The sequence below is a fragment of the Ambystoma mexicanum genome, chromosome 11 (genome assembly GCF_040938575.1).
Source record: "Ambystoma mexicanum isolate Mex_15411 chromosome 11, UKY_AmexF1_1, whole genome shotgun sequence".
Classification (NCBI taxonomy): Eukaryota; Metazoa; Chordata; class Amphibia; order Caudata; family Ambystomatidae; genus Ambystoma; species Ambystoma mexicanum.
In genome coordinates this window covers 733863729-733879120 of record NC_090934.1, presented here as the reverse complement: position 1 = coordinate 733879120, position 15392 = coordinate 733863729, and the positions used below count along the sequence as shown (strand labels likewise).

The following is a 15392-nucleotide window of genomic DNA, read 5'->3' as shown; positions in this document are numbered from 1 at the left end:
AGGGGGCATTGTTAAGAATGGAACTGATGCACATGCCTAAGTAAATAGTTTGTTTTACTTGTTCAATGGTTTCAGTTCCCATTTTCCCGACAAACTTATTTTTCCGATGGCTTCTCTATTCTTTTGCAGATTTTGTAGCACTAAAATTTTCAATTTTCTTGCATTGACACACAAGCCGTTTTGTTGAATATATTTTTCTAGTATGTTTAATTTACGCTGAAGACCTATAGGTGTCAGGTCCAAAAGGACCAGGTCATTGGCGTACAGTAGCCAGTTGACTTTGCTTCCCTTGATCTTAGGAGGAAACACATTGGCTCCTGCATATGCGTCACCAAGGTCTGAGATAAAGAGAATGAATATAATCGAGGCCACATAATAACATTACATAATATATTCAGTTCCTGCACACAATTGTTTTCCTAGAATCGTAACGCACACTAACAGGTGTAACCGCACAATGCACAGTAATTCCTACTTCAGTCCTAGTTTGAAGTTTATTTAATTAACTAAACCAATGCTTCTTTGTAGACAATATTGCCATTTTTTCCTGTAGGACCTAATGTGAACACATTACCAACACTGGAGCAAGCCACATGAAGCTTAACATGAGAAAAGCATGAATACCGTAAATAGTTTCCAGCTACTTTCAGTTGGAGTGTTGCGATTGTGCAGCAACATTATTGGTGTCATGATCTGCAGCTGAGGTAGCAGCAAACTCAACATAAGTGTCTTAAATGTAGGGCTGAAGTCGTAGATGTATTTACAACAAGGCTGACTAGGCCCAGGCCTCGGGCTGCAGATTGCCAGAGGAGCGGTATTATATTTTCAATTTATTGGTGGCAATTCTTTAAAGATAAAGTCAACTGCAAGTAATTTTGAGCTGCTACAATCTGACAACAGAAGACTTTGATGGCCAAACGTGTATATATACTTGATATTTGCAAATGTTTTATTGTTAGGGTGACTTTTGTTTATATAAAAAAAAATGTAAAAAAGGAAATGCGTACCAAACCCAGAGTGCTTTAGGTATTTAGTGATTCAATCATACAACTCTCACAGACAAATATGATAGCTATAAATATTTTTGGTCATTCTCATCGTCCCAAAATGCTCTTTAATATGCAAAACAGCCAAAACCTCATTGGATTTATTGGTGGCACTTCACAGTATCTTTGGAGTTCTTTCTAATCACACTGTTAAACCATTACTTTATATTCAAATAAACGACATGCATTTTTTAAACTGTTGCGAAAATGAGGGTTTGCCCTTCAGAAAAGTAAAGGTTAAAAATGAGGCATCATTTTGCAATATTAAACACATGCCTATGCTTAAGTCAAGAACACAGTTCCCACATATGGCACTAAAATGATGTTCCGAATCAAGCACTAAATCTCTGACCGCGCAAAAAGTGCAAGCATGAAATAGATCATAGAAAAGTTAAAATGGCGAATAGTAAATCTGAATGCCCAAGTGCATCAATAAACCTATGGAAGGATGCCCAAAGTCATAGAACGGTGAGAACAAAAACACTGTGTCAATAATACACACTGTAAGGTACACACTGTTACACAGCTCCCAGAGGGAACTTCTATGAGATCTTCAAACATGCCAGAGCATGTACATCTACATCACCTTACTTATGAGAGAAGCCCTTCTAAGATGGCCACCCCTGTCTACGAGAACATCCACTCTGTCCCAGAGCAATGCAACGATTGGGCTGAAGTTATTTATGGGCCAACATCCGACCCGAGCCAGATGGCAGAGCCGGCCTTACTAAAGGGCGTGATTTAAGGCTGCTTCATCCACTCTCTGCAGCTTCCCTGTGACCTAGATCTCCCATGGGAACCTCTCTGAGATCTTCAAACTTGCCATAGCATGTACATCTACATTGCTGTGCCTATGAGGGGAAGCCCTTCGAGGATGGCCGCCCCTGTCCCCAGCAACATCCACTCTCTCCCAGAGCAATGTAACGATTGGCCAGAAGTCATTTAAGGGCCAACATCCGACCCGAGCTGGATGGCAGAGCCGCCGTTATTGGAGGCTGTGATTTCAGGCTGTTGTATACACTCTCTGCAGCATCTCTGCGATCTTGATCCCCTGAGGGAGCCTCTCAGAGATCTTCAAACATGCTGGAGCATGTACATCTACATCGCCGTGCTTATGAGAGAAGCCCTTCTAAGAAGGCCGCCCCTGCCTGCAGTGATATCCACTCTGTCTCAGAGCAATGCAACGATTGGCCAGAAGTCGTTTATGGGCCAACATTCGACCCGAGCCGGATGGCAGAAACAGCCGTTATTAAGGACTGTGATTCAAGGTTGCTGCATCCACTCTCTGCAGCTCTCTGCTGCTCGCCATGGCTGCCACAGGACAAAGCTGACCCCCGGCAAGTGCAGCATGAAGCTAAGCCAAACGTACGCTACTGTACCGTCGGCTCATAGGTTGTTACTGGTAATGGTCTTGCCCATTTATATTGTCCACTCCACTTCCCCAGCCCTTGCCCTACCCCCTTCCTCCCTTCAGGATTCCCACTCACACCCCACTTCCAACCCAACGTCAACCAAATGGGACACTCTGTACCAACCACCCCTGCTGCCCTTGCACCCATCCGTAGTACACCTTTGTAGTGATTTGTGGAACAGTGGGCCAGCAAACACATCATGCACAAGCCATCAGTAACAGCTCACCAGATACACCAAACCACCACCTCCCTGCCTAATACGATTCCGCACAACACGCGACCCATCCCAGTACGGGCACAAAAAGAGACAAAGGCCAGCCCTAACCAGCAGAATACAAACGCATATAATAAGTCACACACCACTGCATCCCACAAGGATAACACCCCTCCTCCACATGAACCATACACCCGCAACCCGGAACAGCTCAGGAATAAGAACATCCATTACCCGCCAGAGACTACACACACTGCCCATTCAGCACACATAGGCTCCTCCCGGTCATTACAACTTGCCACCACTTATCACACACAAGCAGCTCCCAGTGCCCCTGCCACCACTGAATCATGAAACGAAATCATGCTATGAGGACACTTGCAATCCATTCCTCTCACATCCCAGCCCCCATATTAACCAGGAACCACCACCTTAGCTCCAGAACCCACACCATACACCACCATGCACACACTAACACCACGGGCACCAGCTACAGCAATGGCCAGACTCCAGCCACTCCCTACAATAACAGTAATCTGAGAAAAAACCACAAGAGCCATGTTACACCAAGTACCGAACTCAGCACAATGGCATGTCCCCGCAAGCACTGAACCCAAGAAATGGAAGCCAACCACCTTCCCTATGATCACAGATGTCACTACAACAGCCTCCAACCCCCCTCTCCTACATGCAGCTTTTATCAAAGCTAGGCACCTACTGGCCCAAGCCCTAGACATTCATGACTTAATCACCAGCCAAAAACTAGACCTTCTTGCAATGACAGAAACCCGGCTCCACCAAGCATCTGGCCCAATCCTGTCCCTTGCACTCCCTGAGGTATTCGCCATACTTAGAGGTGACAGAGATAATGCCAGAGACAGTGGCGTAGCACTTATCTATCGAGACTCCCTGCTAATAAAACCAATCAGCACCACCATAGTTGGAAACTGAAATCCTCTCTGCCAAATTCGCCTATATCCCCTCTGATTCCATCACCCTACACATCATCTATAGGCAGCCTGGTCAATCCACTGTCTTTGAGGAAGAGCTCATTCATGTGATTGGTGATAACATTAAACCTTCGTATTCCTGGGGGACATCAATTTTAGTCTCCATGACCCTAATGATCCTACAGCAACAGGGTGGTGAATGCCCTCACAAACCTAGGATTCATCCACTGTGTCATTGGTCGTACCCATAACAAAAGGAAAATCCTCTGAGAGTTAGAAACTCCCTCCTCACCCCTCCTCCACCATAGATAAAGATGAGACATGGTGCTCTGACATTCATAATGCCATGCAATCAAATATTTGCTCCTTACAGGTGAAAATTGAGACCAAGCAAGCCACTACTCAACCACGCAAGCTACCATCCAATTCCAAAATACAAAACACTCCATCCTTCCACTTCAGGGAAGTTTCTGAACTAGAAACCACCAACAATCTAAAAAATCTCAGTGCCTCGAGATGCAAAGGGGACATATGCCCAGCCCCCATTATCAAAGACTGCGATGAAATCTTAATCCCGTTTATCACTGGATTCCTTAATGCCTCCTTCTCATCAAGTCTTGTCCTGGTTAGCCTAAAAGAGTCCTGGGTATGCCCTCTGCTAAAGAAGCCCTCCCTTGACCCCCTCTCTCCTAACAACTACCGACCTATCACCACAGTACCCTTCTTAATTAAAGTTATAGACCGAGCTGCCTCACATCTCGAACTGAATCGCATCTTGGGAACCCGCCAATCAGGTTTCAGGCCCAGTCATGGAACTGAATCTGCACTCCTAGAGCTAAAAATCCAACTTGAAGCCTTTGGAAATAAGGGAAAGCCTGCACCCCTTGACCTATCAGCAGCTTTTGACCTGGTAGATGACAAAACCTTATGCCACCATCTCATAACTTCAACCAACTTCTCCCCCTAAGCAAACTCTTGGATAGCCTCCTTCTTAGAAGGCAGATTTATGAGAGTCTTCTCAGGCACAGCAAGTGCCCCACCCACCCCAATTCCCTGCAGTGTCCCTCAAGGTTCATGTGTCTCCCAATCATTATATTACATCTTCACCAAACCCCTGTTTGACCTCCTGGACACACTCAGCATTTCCTACACCAAATATGCAGACGACAACCAAATTCTCCTCCCACTGTCAGACTATGACGAAGACACCAGCACCATCAACAAAAATATACTCTAAAATCCAGACTTTGAAGGCCACCAAACATTTGTGTCTTAACGGTGACAAGACTGAAATTCTGCTTTTGTGATCCCCTGCCACACTCAAGAAACATACCACCCAGTTCTCTTCCTTCAGCATTGACAGAATCCAAATACCTGTCTCTGTGGCCGTAAAAACACTGGGTGTCCACCTGGATGCCACCCTCTCTCTCATCAAATAAGTTAATGTGATTGTAAGCTCATCAACACTGACAGACACTTCTTGTCTGCGGACAGCTGCCTGACCATCGACAGAGTATTTATTGGGGCAAGACTCTATTAATGTAATGCCCTCTTTGCGGGAAGCTAAATACAGAATATCAATGAATTGCAAGTAATTCAAAACAATGCTCTCTGAGCAAACCTGAACATCTGTAAAAGAGACCACATTTTGGCCACCAGAAAAAAGTACACTGGCTACCAATCCGCGAGAGGTTCATCTTCAAAACACTATCCATCACTCACAAGTGCCTCTCCAATACAGCACCCCTATAATTAGCCCAGACATTCACAAGACCTAACTCCTATAGACCAGTCACATCCATCCATGCTCACCGTCTCTCCCTACCCAGGGTGAAATGGGTAAGAGAAGGAGAGACCAGCCTCCCCCCTGTTGCTGTTAACCACTGGAATGCCCTCCCCATCAACCTTAGGGCTGAGGTCTACTACTGGACTTTCCAAAAAAGCCCTAAAACATGGCCCTCTGCCTAAAATGGCTGGTGTATGGCTAGTTAGGGCTCACTATCAGTTTCCACCAACCATCCTTTTAACTCTTCTCCTGGACTGTTTTGCCGATTATCTGTTTTGTTTGTATTATCATCTATATGTAACTGATTTTCTATCCTTCCATATTGGAGGGCTACTAACATGTAACTGGAATGAAACAGGGCCCTGATGCCCATAGGCTTAGGCGCTTAACAATTTTTTTTTTTTAAAACAAATAAGTATTCTTTACATTAATTATATTTTAAATACAATGTAGGCCTATTACTGTGAAACAGTACTTCAAACGAGAGCAGCAGGACATCTATATCTATACCCACACATCTCAAAATGTTGTGATCTATTGTACAGTCCAATCACCTCTATGGATTTAACACACATTTTAAATTACCTTAAACGCAAGCTGGCAAAACCCATAGCATAAACCACACCCATAAAGGTAATATTGTCTCGGAACACCCAAACAATTGCTCAGTTCGACTCTTGCAGTGTTGGGTATTTGGAACAATTGCACAAACAGCAATGATGTAAATAGTATTTACTACTTAATTTGTTACAAAAGGTGCCTGCATTGTACAGGTACGAGGAATGCTGTTGCTTCCCACACATGAATGTTCAGGGTCGCCCATATCCATTACTCCACTGTGAGAATGCACAGCCAAAGCTTCCAAGAACCTTCTCCAACTGTCTTTACTCTACTGAGGTGTTTATGCCCAGGAAGAGTTTACAAGTTTCACTTGTGATTTTGTCATATTTTAATGGCGTTCCAGCCCAAGGGATTGGAGGTACATCGGCTGAGCAAGTAACTTGCCTTATTTCCATTTTGCCCCATGCAAACACCAGAGCTGTAAACATAAGGGGGTTGTGTTCTTTTTATTCAACATTTTTATAAGATGTGCCTGTACCCCTTGAATACATTTCACATGAAGAGTTTACTATTTGACAAGACTGGATGTAGAAAATTATGTATGTTGCATTAATATTACAAACCAATCTAGGTGCTTCTCATAGAGTGACAACAGTGAATTTGTGAGAGAAACCAGATATTAGCATTGAAACCAAAATTCCTCATTTAAACCTGCTCTCTCTTGTGTCCAGGTGGCAGACAGCATATGTTCTTATCACTTCCTCTAAAAGATCGTTTTAAGACTTAACTGAAAGTAGACAATTAGCCGTTAGTGCACTGAACTGTAGAACACACTGCCTTCTACAAATCTTGGGCAACGGAAAGCTGGAAACACTCTTTCAACTAACATAACATAGAAGATGAGAGGCTTGATTTAATACTGGACGCAATAACTTTCAAATCCCGGCAACCTTTAAAATGTCCTTATAATGTTATGGAGCCAAAATGGCGGTGAATGGGTGTAGTTTGGAAAACGCGGACAGTGTTTGTTGAAGGGGCAGAATCTGGTGAGTGTGCAGAGTCTGGCAGAGGTGGAGTAAAGTTGAGGTGGGTGCATGCACTTATTTAAGCCTAGAGCAGCAGAAAGACTAAACCAGCCACTGGCTGAAGCGTGTAAGATTGAAGTGTCGTACACATATGTGTACGACTGAAGCATGTAAGCTTCGTACTGTTGAGATGGCATACATTCATCAACTTCCGTTGGAAATGAAGTTTCTGTAATTATCTTGAGAGATTTGCCACGATGTGACGGACAACGTCATTCCAGACACTATTGAAGAGACATGCACCATTTCCTTTCACCGCATTACTACAAAAGCACTGTACTGTATACAAGACAAGGCAATATACCTGAGCCATACAACTTAATAAAAATCTCCATCGAATAGCCACAATTATATTTGATGATTTTCAAAATGTCCAAAAATCTCTTCTCTATCTTTAAACACACAGTTATTTTTTAACAACTGCACATTTAATGTATCCCTAATCTCGATGCCTAGATAAATATATGCAAGTACAACCTCAATCTGTTTATTATCTATCCACGATTTTAAAAATCATCATTCGCCTTCTTTTTATCGCAGCATACGATTATATTAGTTTGTTAATGTTAATTATGAGGTTGTTCTTTCTACAATACAGACTCAATTTTTCCAGGCTACGTTGCAGGCATATTGATGTAGTGTCCAATAGTACAGTATCATCCGCATAGGCAAGCCATGGTACATGATGGCTATTGATATTCGGGCGGGAAGCTGCAAGCTTCCTTCAAAGTGGATCCCATATCGATACATATATATTATAGAATGTAGGTGCCATTGGACACCCTTGCTTTAGAACAACATTATTGTCAACTTGTTCACTAAGGTTACCCTCTTGATTCAGCCGAATTTGTATCACTGTATCAACATACAGTTCTTGTATGGAGCATAATATGATTAGACTAAGTTCCAAATTTCTCAATTTGGACATTAATATATTTCTATCCAGCCATATCGAAAGCCCCCTTATAATCAATAAACATATATACAGTGCACCATCCTGTCTTGTCAAAGCATTGCGTATTAGATATGATAATGTCCAGACTTTCAATGATGTACCCATTCCCTGTTTAAAACCGGTTTGCTGTTTAGATAAAATATATACTTTTGTATCCATACATTAATCTCAGCCAATAAAATGGGTGCAAAAATGTTTCAACTGACATCCGACATTGCAAGTAGTCTATAATTGCTTGGATTATCTCTGGACCCCAAGGTGCTGAATCTGCTATGATGTGCATGATGGACAATGGTTCTTGATTCATTGACAAGGAAAAATGTTGACCTTTGTCATCAGTGATTCTGTTAATGTGGGATGCAGATATCAACAGGTCTGGCATGCACACGACTGTCTTATTGTCAGATGCGACCAAACGTGTGGCCATGAATTCTCATGTGTTACACAAGGGACAATTACATTTTGTATTTCTACCTGCATCAATGTTTTCTCCCCCACTACTGAACTGATAGTTCAGGCTGCTTCAGAATAACATTTATAAGCATTCACCTGTCTCTTTTTTTATTCTGCACACTAGATAACCAACTCTCATCCCTGTCAGGCTGTCAATCTGAGACATTCTTCTGCATTGGCTGAAAACAAGTGAGGCTAAAGCCTAACGATACACAAATAATGATTGTGTACTTTAAACTTAGCTCGCGTCTAGACCAGGAAGACGTTATGCTTTCATTAACTAATGCGTCCAAACTTCACAGGTATCCAAGTGGTCCCCAGGTGAATGCATTTCAGCCTGAAGCCACAGCTCTCTGGCATGTTCCAGGAACAATATCACCATTTCTCTGTGTTGTTGGGTCCGTTCACATTGCCACCTGCATTTGAGCTTAAGTCATTGGTTTGTGCCTTTGTCTCATTGAATTTGAGCTATGGCAATGCACTCTGCAAATGACTTTCCAATTGGACTGGGCCATGCAATACTTGATCCACTTGCTTTGGGTGAGATTCCATTTCCTCACATGAGACAGTAGCAACTACACTCATGAATCCCTTGGGGGTATTTTGCCTCAGCTCCAAGAGACCAACCTGAATTCTAATTTAAATTGCTCATTTTCCTCCATCCACAGTGCAGTGTCTGCTCGCCCATCCTTTAGTTTATAACCCTACCAGTGGGTCTTATTGAGCAATTGTCCTAGCATATGGGACCTTATTCTTCCATTGGTCAGGTTCACTTTAAATAAGTAATAACAAAGTCCACCAGTGGCCTATCCATGTTGGTGCTGCACCGAAACATGTATAAAGATTAAGACAACTAAAAACATCCTGTGTCTGACAATTATTTCATACATGTACATGAACTGGACAATAAAGATCTATTTATAGAAAGCAAAGTTCATTACTTTCAGCAATCAAATACACACACAATGCCAGTAAAATATTATTGCTACTAAAAGTAGACACTGTGGGAAATAAAAGAACTGTGAAATTTATTACCTCCATAGGTAAAGGTAATGCATAGATGTTAAATTATATCTTTAGAAAGGATGCCAACGGTCTTGTCAAGACCTGACGCATATGAGACGGAGTCCCATGAGACCACTTTCCTCCTAGCCTCCTCTGACTTGTGCTTTGAGGTGGCCTTTTTAGCTACTAACTTTGGTGGAGAAGAATTCTTCTGTGTAATCAACCTGTGCCGTCTGATTGATTGATTTATTGATTTCTTATTTATTATGCACCAATACAAAAGTGTTTCAAGGCACTACAAGGCAAGGAATGGGAACAAGGGAAGACAAGACAACAATCTTACTAGGCCTCGTGATATTCAATCGTGCAAGTGTACAATGCAAAGTGCAGAGGAGTGGGTGCAGGGGGAAGTGCAACTAGGGCAGTGTGCTCTGAGTTAAGTGCAAGGGAGACTAGGACAAGAGGTTCCAGACCCACCAAGTGCGAGGTAGGCCAGGTGGCAGTGAAAAGTGGGCCAGGAGGCAAGTGCAGGAGGACTGGTCCGGGGGGGCTGTTGCTTTGTACAACTCAGGGGGCACCAAACAGCCATCAGCAGAGTAGGGTGAGCATGAGCAGGGGTAGCGGGAGAGAGAAAGAAGAGGAGAAAAGAGAGGCGCTTCCGGAACTTAAGGAGATCCGGCTCAAGATGCAGAGAGACAGGGAGGGCGTTCCAGAGGGAGGTGCCTGCAGAGGAGAGAGATCTTCCCCCTACTCCCTGCATGGAGAAGTGACTGACCCACAAAGAGTTAGAGGTAGATGAGCGGAGGGCTCTAGAAGGCCATCCTGCTCTTGTTAAACTTGTCCGCAGCATTCGATCTAGTCGACCACCAAATAATCACCAAACACCTCACCTCGGCTGCTGCATTCTCTCTGGATGCCACCAATTGGATTCTATCCTTCCTCTTGGACAGAACAACCAGGGTCTTCGCCCCTTCAGGGGGCACCATGGCGGACCCTGTCCTGATCCAATGTGGAGTTCTCCAAGGTTCCTGCATCTCCCCTACACTTTATAACGTTTTCACCAAGCTCCCCTTCGACCTCCTTGATGACCTGGGAGTCACATATACCAACTATGATGATGAAACTCAGTTCCTCATTGCGCTCAGGGGGAAATATGAGGAGGATGTTGCCAAGCTAAATGAGATCTACCTTGAAATCCAAGCATGGATGGCCACCCATAGCCTCTGTTTAAACGACGACAAGACGGAACTGTTGTTAGTTTGCTCACAAGCCCTTCTCAATAAACTCGACCCCAGATACCAATCTTTCACCATTGACGGTAATATCATAAAAGTATCTAAAGAAGTCAAACACTGGGCGTGTATCTCACCCTTAAAAAACAAATTAACACTACCATCTCATCCACAGCCTACACCAATAAACTCATCAACTCCTGCAAACCTTTTTTATCAACCAATAGTCACCTCACACTAGCCAGAGCCCTCATATTGTCCAAACTGGGCTACTGTAACACACTCTTCCTCGGCTCCACGAACCTTAACCTTAACAGACTACAGATACTTCAAAACAACGCTCTCAGATGCGCCCTCAATCTCCCTCGTAAGGCCCACATGTCCTCCGTTAGAAAGAAATTTCACTGGCCTCCCTATGCGTGAGAGAATTAAACTACGAGCACTGATCATTACACACAAATGTCTCTACCTGACCGCCCCATGCTACCTATCGGACAAATTCACAAGATAGACCTCCACCAGACCAACCAAATCCCCTTATCTATACCAACTCAACATCCCAAGGTTCAATTTGAAAACAGCTGGGGGAGCTAGCTTTCCAATGCCTTACCCATGACAATCAGGGCTGACACCTCGTTCTGGTCATTCCGAGCCAAGGTAAAGGAACTACTTACAACATTGTAATAGACTGTTTAACTGCACTTAGCAAACCCTGAACCCACTATACTTAATTTTCCTGCACTTAGGCATTCGTCAGTTATGATACTCTGTTACATGTATCCTTGTACACATGCCTTGTTATCAACCACCTTGTAACCTGGTCCATCATACTATGTATTGTACTACACCTTCATATGTCATCACCTGTTTGTGCAACCTTCTGTAACACTGTTTGCTCCCAAGATAATGCACCCAGTTACCTTAGGGTTTGGTCACACTATATAAATAAACAAACTAAACTAAGGAAGGCATTTAGGAAGGGAGAGTTGAAGATAGTGGGTGCCATGGCCCCAGAAATTCTTGTGGAGGATGCAGAGGGTCTTGAACTTGATCCTTGCAGCCAACGGAGCCAGTGGAGGGCTATCAGTGCCGGAGTGATGCAGTCCCTGGGTTTGAAGCCACGGATAAGTCTTGCGGTCCTGTTCTGGATGCGTTGCAAATGGCGAAGAGTAGAGTTAGGGAGATTGAGGAAGAGGCTGTTGGAGTAGTCCAGCCCAGAGGGAACCAGGGCTCTGGAGACATTGAGCTTCTGGGGGAAGGTGAGAAAAGGGAGAATACCTCTGAGGAGGTGCAGCTGGAAGTGGGCCTTCTTGACAAGGTCCGTGATGTGGGGAGAGAAGGAGAGTGTGGAGTCAAAGATGACCCCCACAATTTCTTCCTTACAGGAGGGTGAAGCAGAGATCGTTGGTGGCACACCATGCCTGAATAGCAGATGGACAGTCAGGAATGAGCGAGATGGTGGAGGAAGCCGAGGGTAGCCTGAAAAATAGCTGTGTTCATCCGCATTACACTGAAATGTAGAGAAGTTACAGATCAGATTGGCCAAAGGGCCCTTATAGACATTGAAGAACCATGGTGAGAGTATAGAACCCTCTGGAACACCACATGTGGAAAGAGAGGCGGTTGAGAGAATGGACCCAACCTGGACCTGGGAGGGTTCGTACGAGAGGAAGGAGGTCAGCCATGTCAGGGCCTGATCTGTGATGCCTAGGTTCTCGCAGAGTCAGTTAATCAGGTTGACCGTGTCAAAAGCAGAGGAAAGGTCAAGGAGGATGAGGACAGAGGGAGTGCTGGAGTCAAGGTTAGAGAGCAGGTCTTCACAGGTGTTCAGGAGAGCAGTTTCCATGCCTCTGGCTGCTCTGAAGCCAGACCGATGGTCATGGAGGCAACCAACAGATTCTGTGTGGAGGGTTAGCTAGGAGACTATGAATTTGCCAGGAAAGGAGTGATAGAGATCAGGCGATAGTTAGCCGGACAGGAGGGGTGGCAAAAGGCATTTTTAGTAGCAGGTGCACAAAAGAGTACTTAAGAAGAGAGGGTAAAGAACTAGTGGCGAAGGAGTGATTACAGAAATCGGGCAAGGCTGGAACGAGAGAAACAATGTTGTCCTTAATGGTTCTCAAGGAGCAGGGGGCCACCTATTTGGATAACACTTTCATAAACGGGACTTGCCTCGAAACATCATCAGGTGTTATAGGAGAGAGGTAGGAGGGAAGGAGAGAAGGGGAGTTGGCCAAGGGGGTCTGAGAGAGGTAGGGGGAGAGATGAGAAGCAGAGGAGAGTGCAGACAGGATATCCTGGATTTTAGTGGTGAATTGAGAATCCAGAGATGTGCAGAGGGCCAGGGTGGGTATAGAGGAGGTGGAGATTGCAGTAGGATTGGCCAGCTCCTTTCAGATTTTGAAAAGTTTGGCTGTGTTGTTAGAGGCCACAGAGATGTGGGTTTGAATATGGACCCTCTTTTTAGAGAAGATGGAGAGTCTGTATTGCCTTTGGAGCAGGCAGCAGGCCAGTTTGTCAGAGGGTGCACCCGATTCTCCCCACTTCCGCTCATCTACTCTGCACTTGCGTTTCAGAGCAGCCAGGTCGGAGTCATAACAAGAGTTGCACTTGGCGGCGGGCTCCAGGCGGCTCTTCCTGACAGGGTCAAGAATATCAAGAGTGTTAGAGAGAGAAAGGTGAAGGTTGGAAAGGGCTGTGTCAGAGTGGGAGTCAGCTGCAAGGGTCGGAGGGGGGGAGAAAGCGGAGGCAAAGGCGGCCGCTGACACTCGCTTCATAGGTCGAATGACCGCGAAGGAAGGTGGCAGTGCTGGGTGGCGCTTTACCAAGGGGACAGGACGTTTCAAGTGAGAAGAAAGAAGAATGTGATCAGTCCAGGAGAGTGGAGTAGTAAGAGGATTAGAAAGGGGGATTTCTGAAGAGATGGGAACATCCAGGAAGTGTCCAGCTGAGTGTGTTGGACCGGAGGGCAGGATGGTGACAGAGAGAGAGTTGCAGAGGTTGCAGAAGAGTCCAGAGAAGGGGCCTGGGAAGTCAAGGAGGAGAAGCTGAGAGAAAGAGGAAAGGAGAGAGGAATTGATGTCAGCCCATTCAGAGAGGAAGAGGGTGTCCTGGCCAGGTGGCCTGTGGATGGTGGCCAAGGTATGATATGATATGGCATTTATAACACACCTATACACAAGTGCTTCAAGGTTAGAGAGAGGCCAAGAGAGATAGAGACCCTACAGACCAGGCTTTGAAAGGAGGAAGGGGTCCGAGTGGCGATGATAGAATCAGGGATCCACTCGGGAAAGATCAGGGCCACACCACCTGCAGGCCTGTTGGGCCTGGGTTCGGAGAGGATATTCTAGCCCTTAGGGAGGAGGGTGTCAACACTTGTGACAGAGCTGGCCTTGAACCATATTTAGGTAAGAGCAAGAACATCTAGGGCCTGGAATTCAAGTAGATGGCAGTTGCACTTAGAGGGAGCAGGATAAATATGCTGTGACATTCTAAACTGTGTCTTAATCACACAATTGCTTGTTTTTCACTGTTTAATATGTACGTTGCTACTGGGTGCCTTCTTTGGTGCACTGGTTGAAGCGATTCTGGATCCACTTTTATCTGGGGCCTTGAATGTGTCTGCTCTGTGCCTGACTATTGAACAGCATCTACATGAGGCTTAACACATGCTATGTTTGCCCATAACTATTGGCAAGGTGCTGCAGAGAGGATCCTTGTTGTCAAGTGTTAAAGTGAGCAACTCAAATAACTAGCTTTGTCATTTTATTTCTAGGGAAGAAGAAAGAATAAACAACACAATGAAACTGGGAAACATAACAAAATACACCTGCTTTCGAAGATTATCTAATGTCGTAACATTTTTTGCAGTATGCATAACAGTACTGTACATTGACAGGATGTATACAGATGACCGGAAAGACTGCCAGAAAGTCTTCCAAGTTGAAGAGACATTGAAAAAAGAGATACAGGTAACACTGGTAGAATATGTGCAATTCTTGTTATGAGTCATCTGATTTCCTCTTTCTGATGTCGGCATTTCAACAAAGATTGACACTTTCCTGGGTATAAGTACCATTGTCTTTCAGGAAAACACCTATACCAAAATAAAAAGTAGTTTGGCAAGGAACATATTCATATATTTCTTTAGCAAACACAAAACAAACAACATACTACACACCTTGTCCATCTCCCCTACTCCTCTCTCAAACTCCCGTCATCCCATTTTCCCAACATTCTCTTCTCTATCTCACTGCTCCAGCAGATCCCCCACTAAACGTCTACCAATCCTTCATACAACAACCCATCCTGCACTCCAATGGACCCCTTTGCACCACAAAATATCAGAAAATGTGCAGTTGCCACCTCTGCTCATCTCAGCCCCAGTAATTCTTCCCCTAAAGTAGGAGTCTTCCAACTTTGGCTCACCAGATGTTTTGGATTACATCTCCAATCAGTCCTGGCCATAAAGGTTAATGGTGAGGGATAATGGGTGTGAAACCCCAAAATATCTGTAGCGATGCAGGTTGCAAACACCTTCTTTAAAACAACAGCTGCTGACCCCAACAGCCCCTCATTCTAAAAACTTGGTGCTCTCCTTCTCGACTACTATAAAATCAGGTGTGAGGTTGTCTTCAAATACATAGTCAATTATCTTGAGGTAAACTTATTTGCTCACCCCTTCCAATGTGCA

General features: G+C 44.5%; 1 protein-coding gene across 2 annotated transcripts in view; it reads left to right on the top strand.

The window, feature by feature from the left end:
* LOC138503699 (alpha-1,3-mannosyl-glycoprotein 4-beta-N-acetylglucosaminyltransferase C-like) overlaps window positions 1-15392 on the top strand; it is a 140716-nt gene that overhangs the window by 85975 nt on the left and 39349 nt on the right. For both annotated transcript variants that reach the window (XM_069623628.1, XM_069623629.1), the window contains one exon: window positions 14475-14670. In XM_069623628.1, coding sequence (XP_069479729.1) covers window positions 14500-14670 — 171 coding nt within the window. In that variant the 5' untranslated portion in view covers window positions 14475-14499. The remainder of the gene's footprint in view (window positions 1-14474; window positions 14671-15392) is intronic.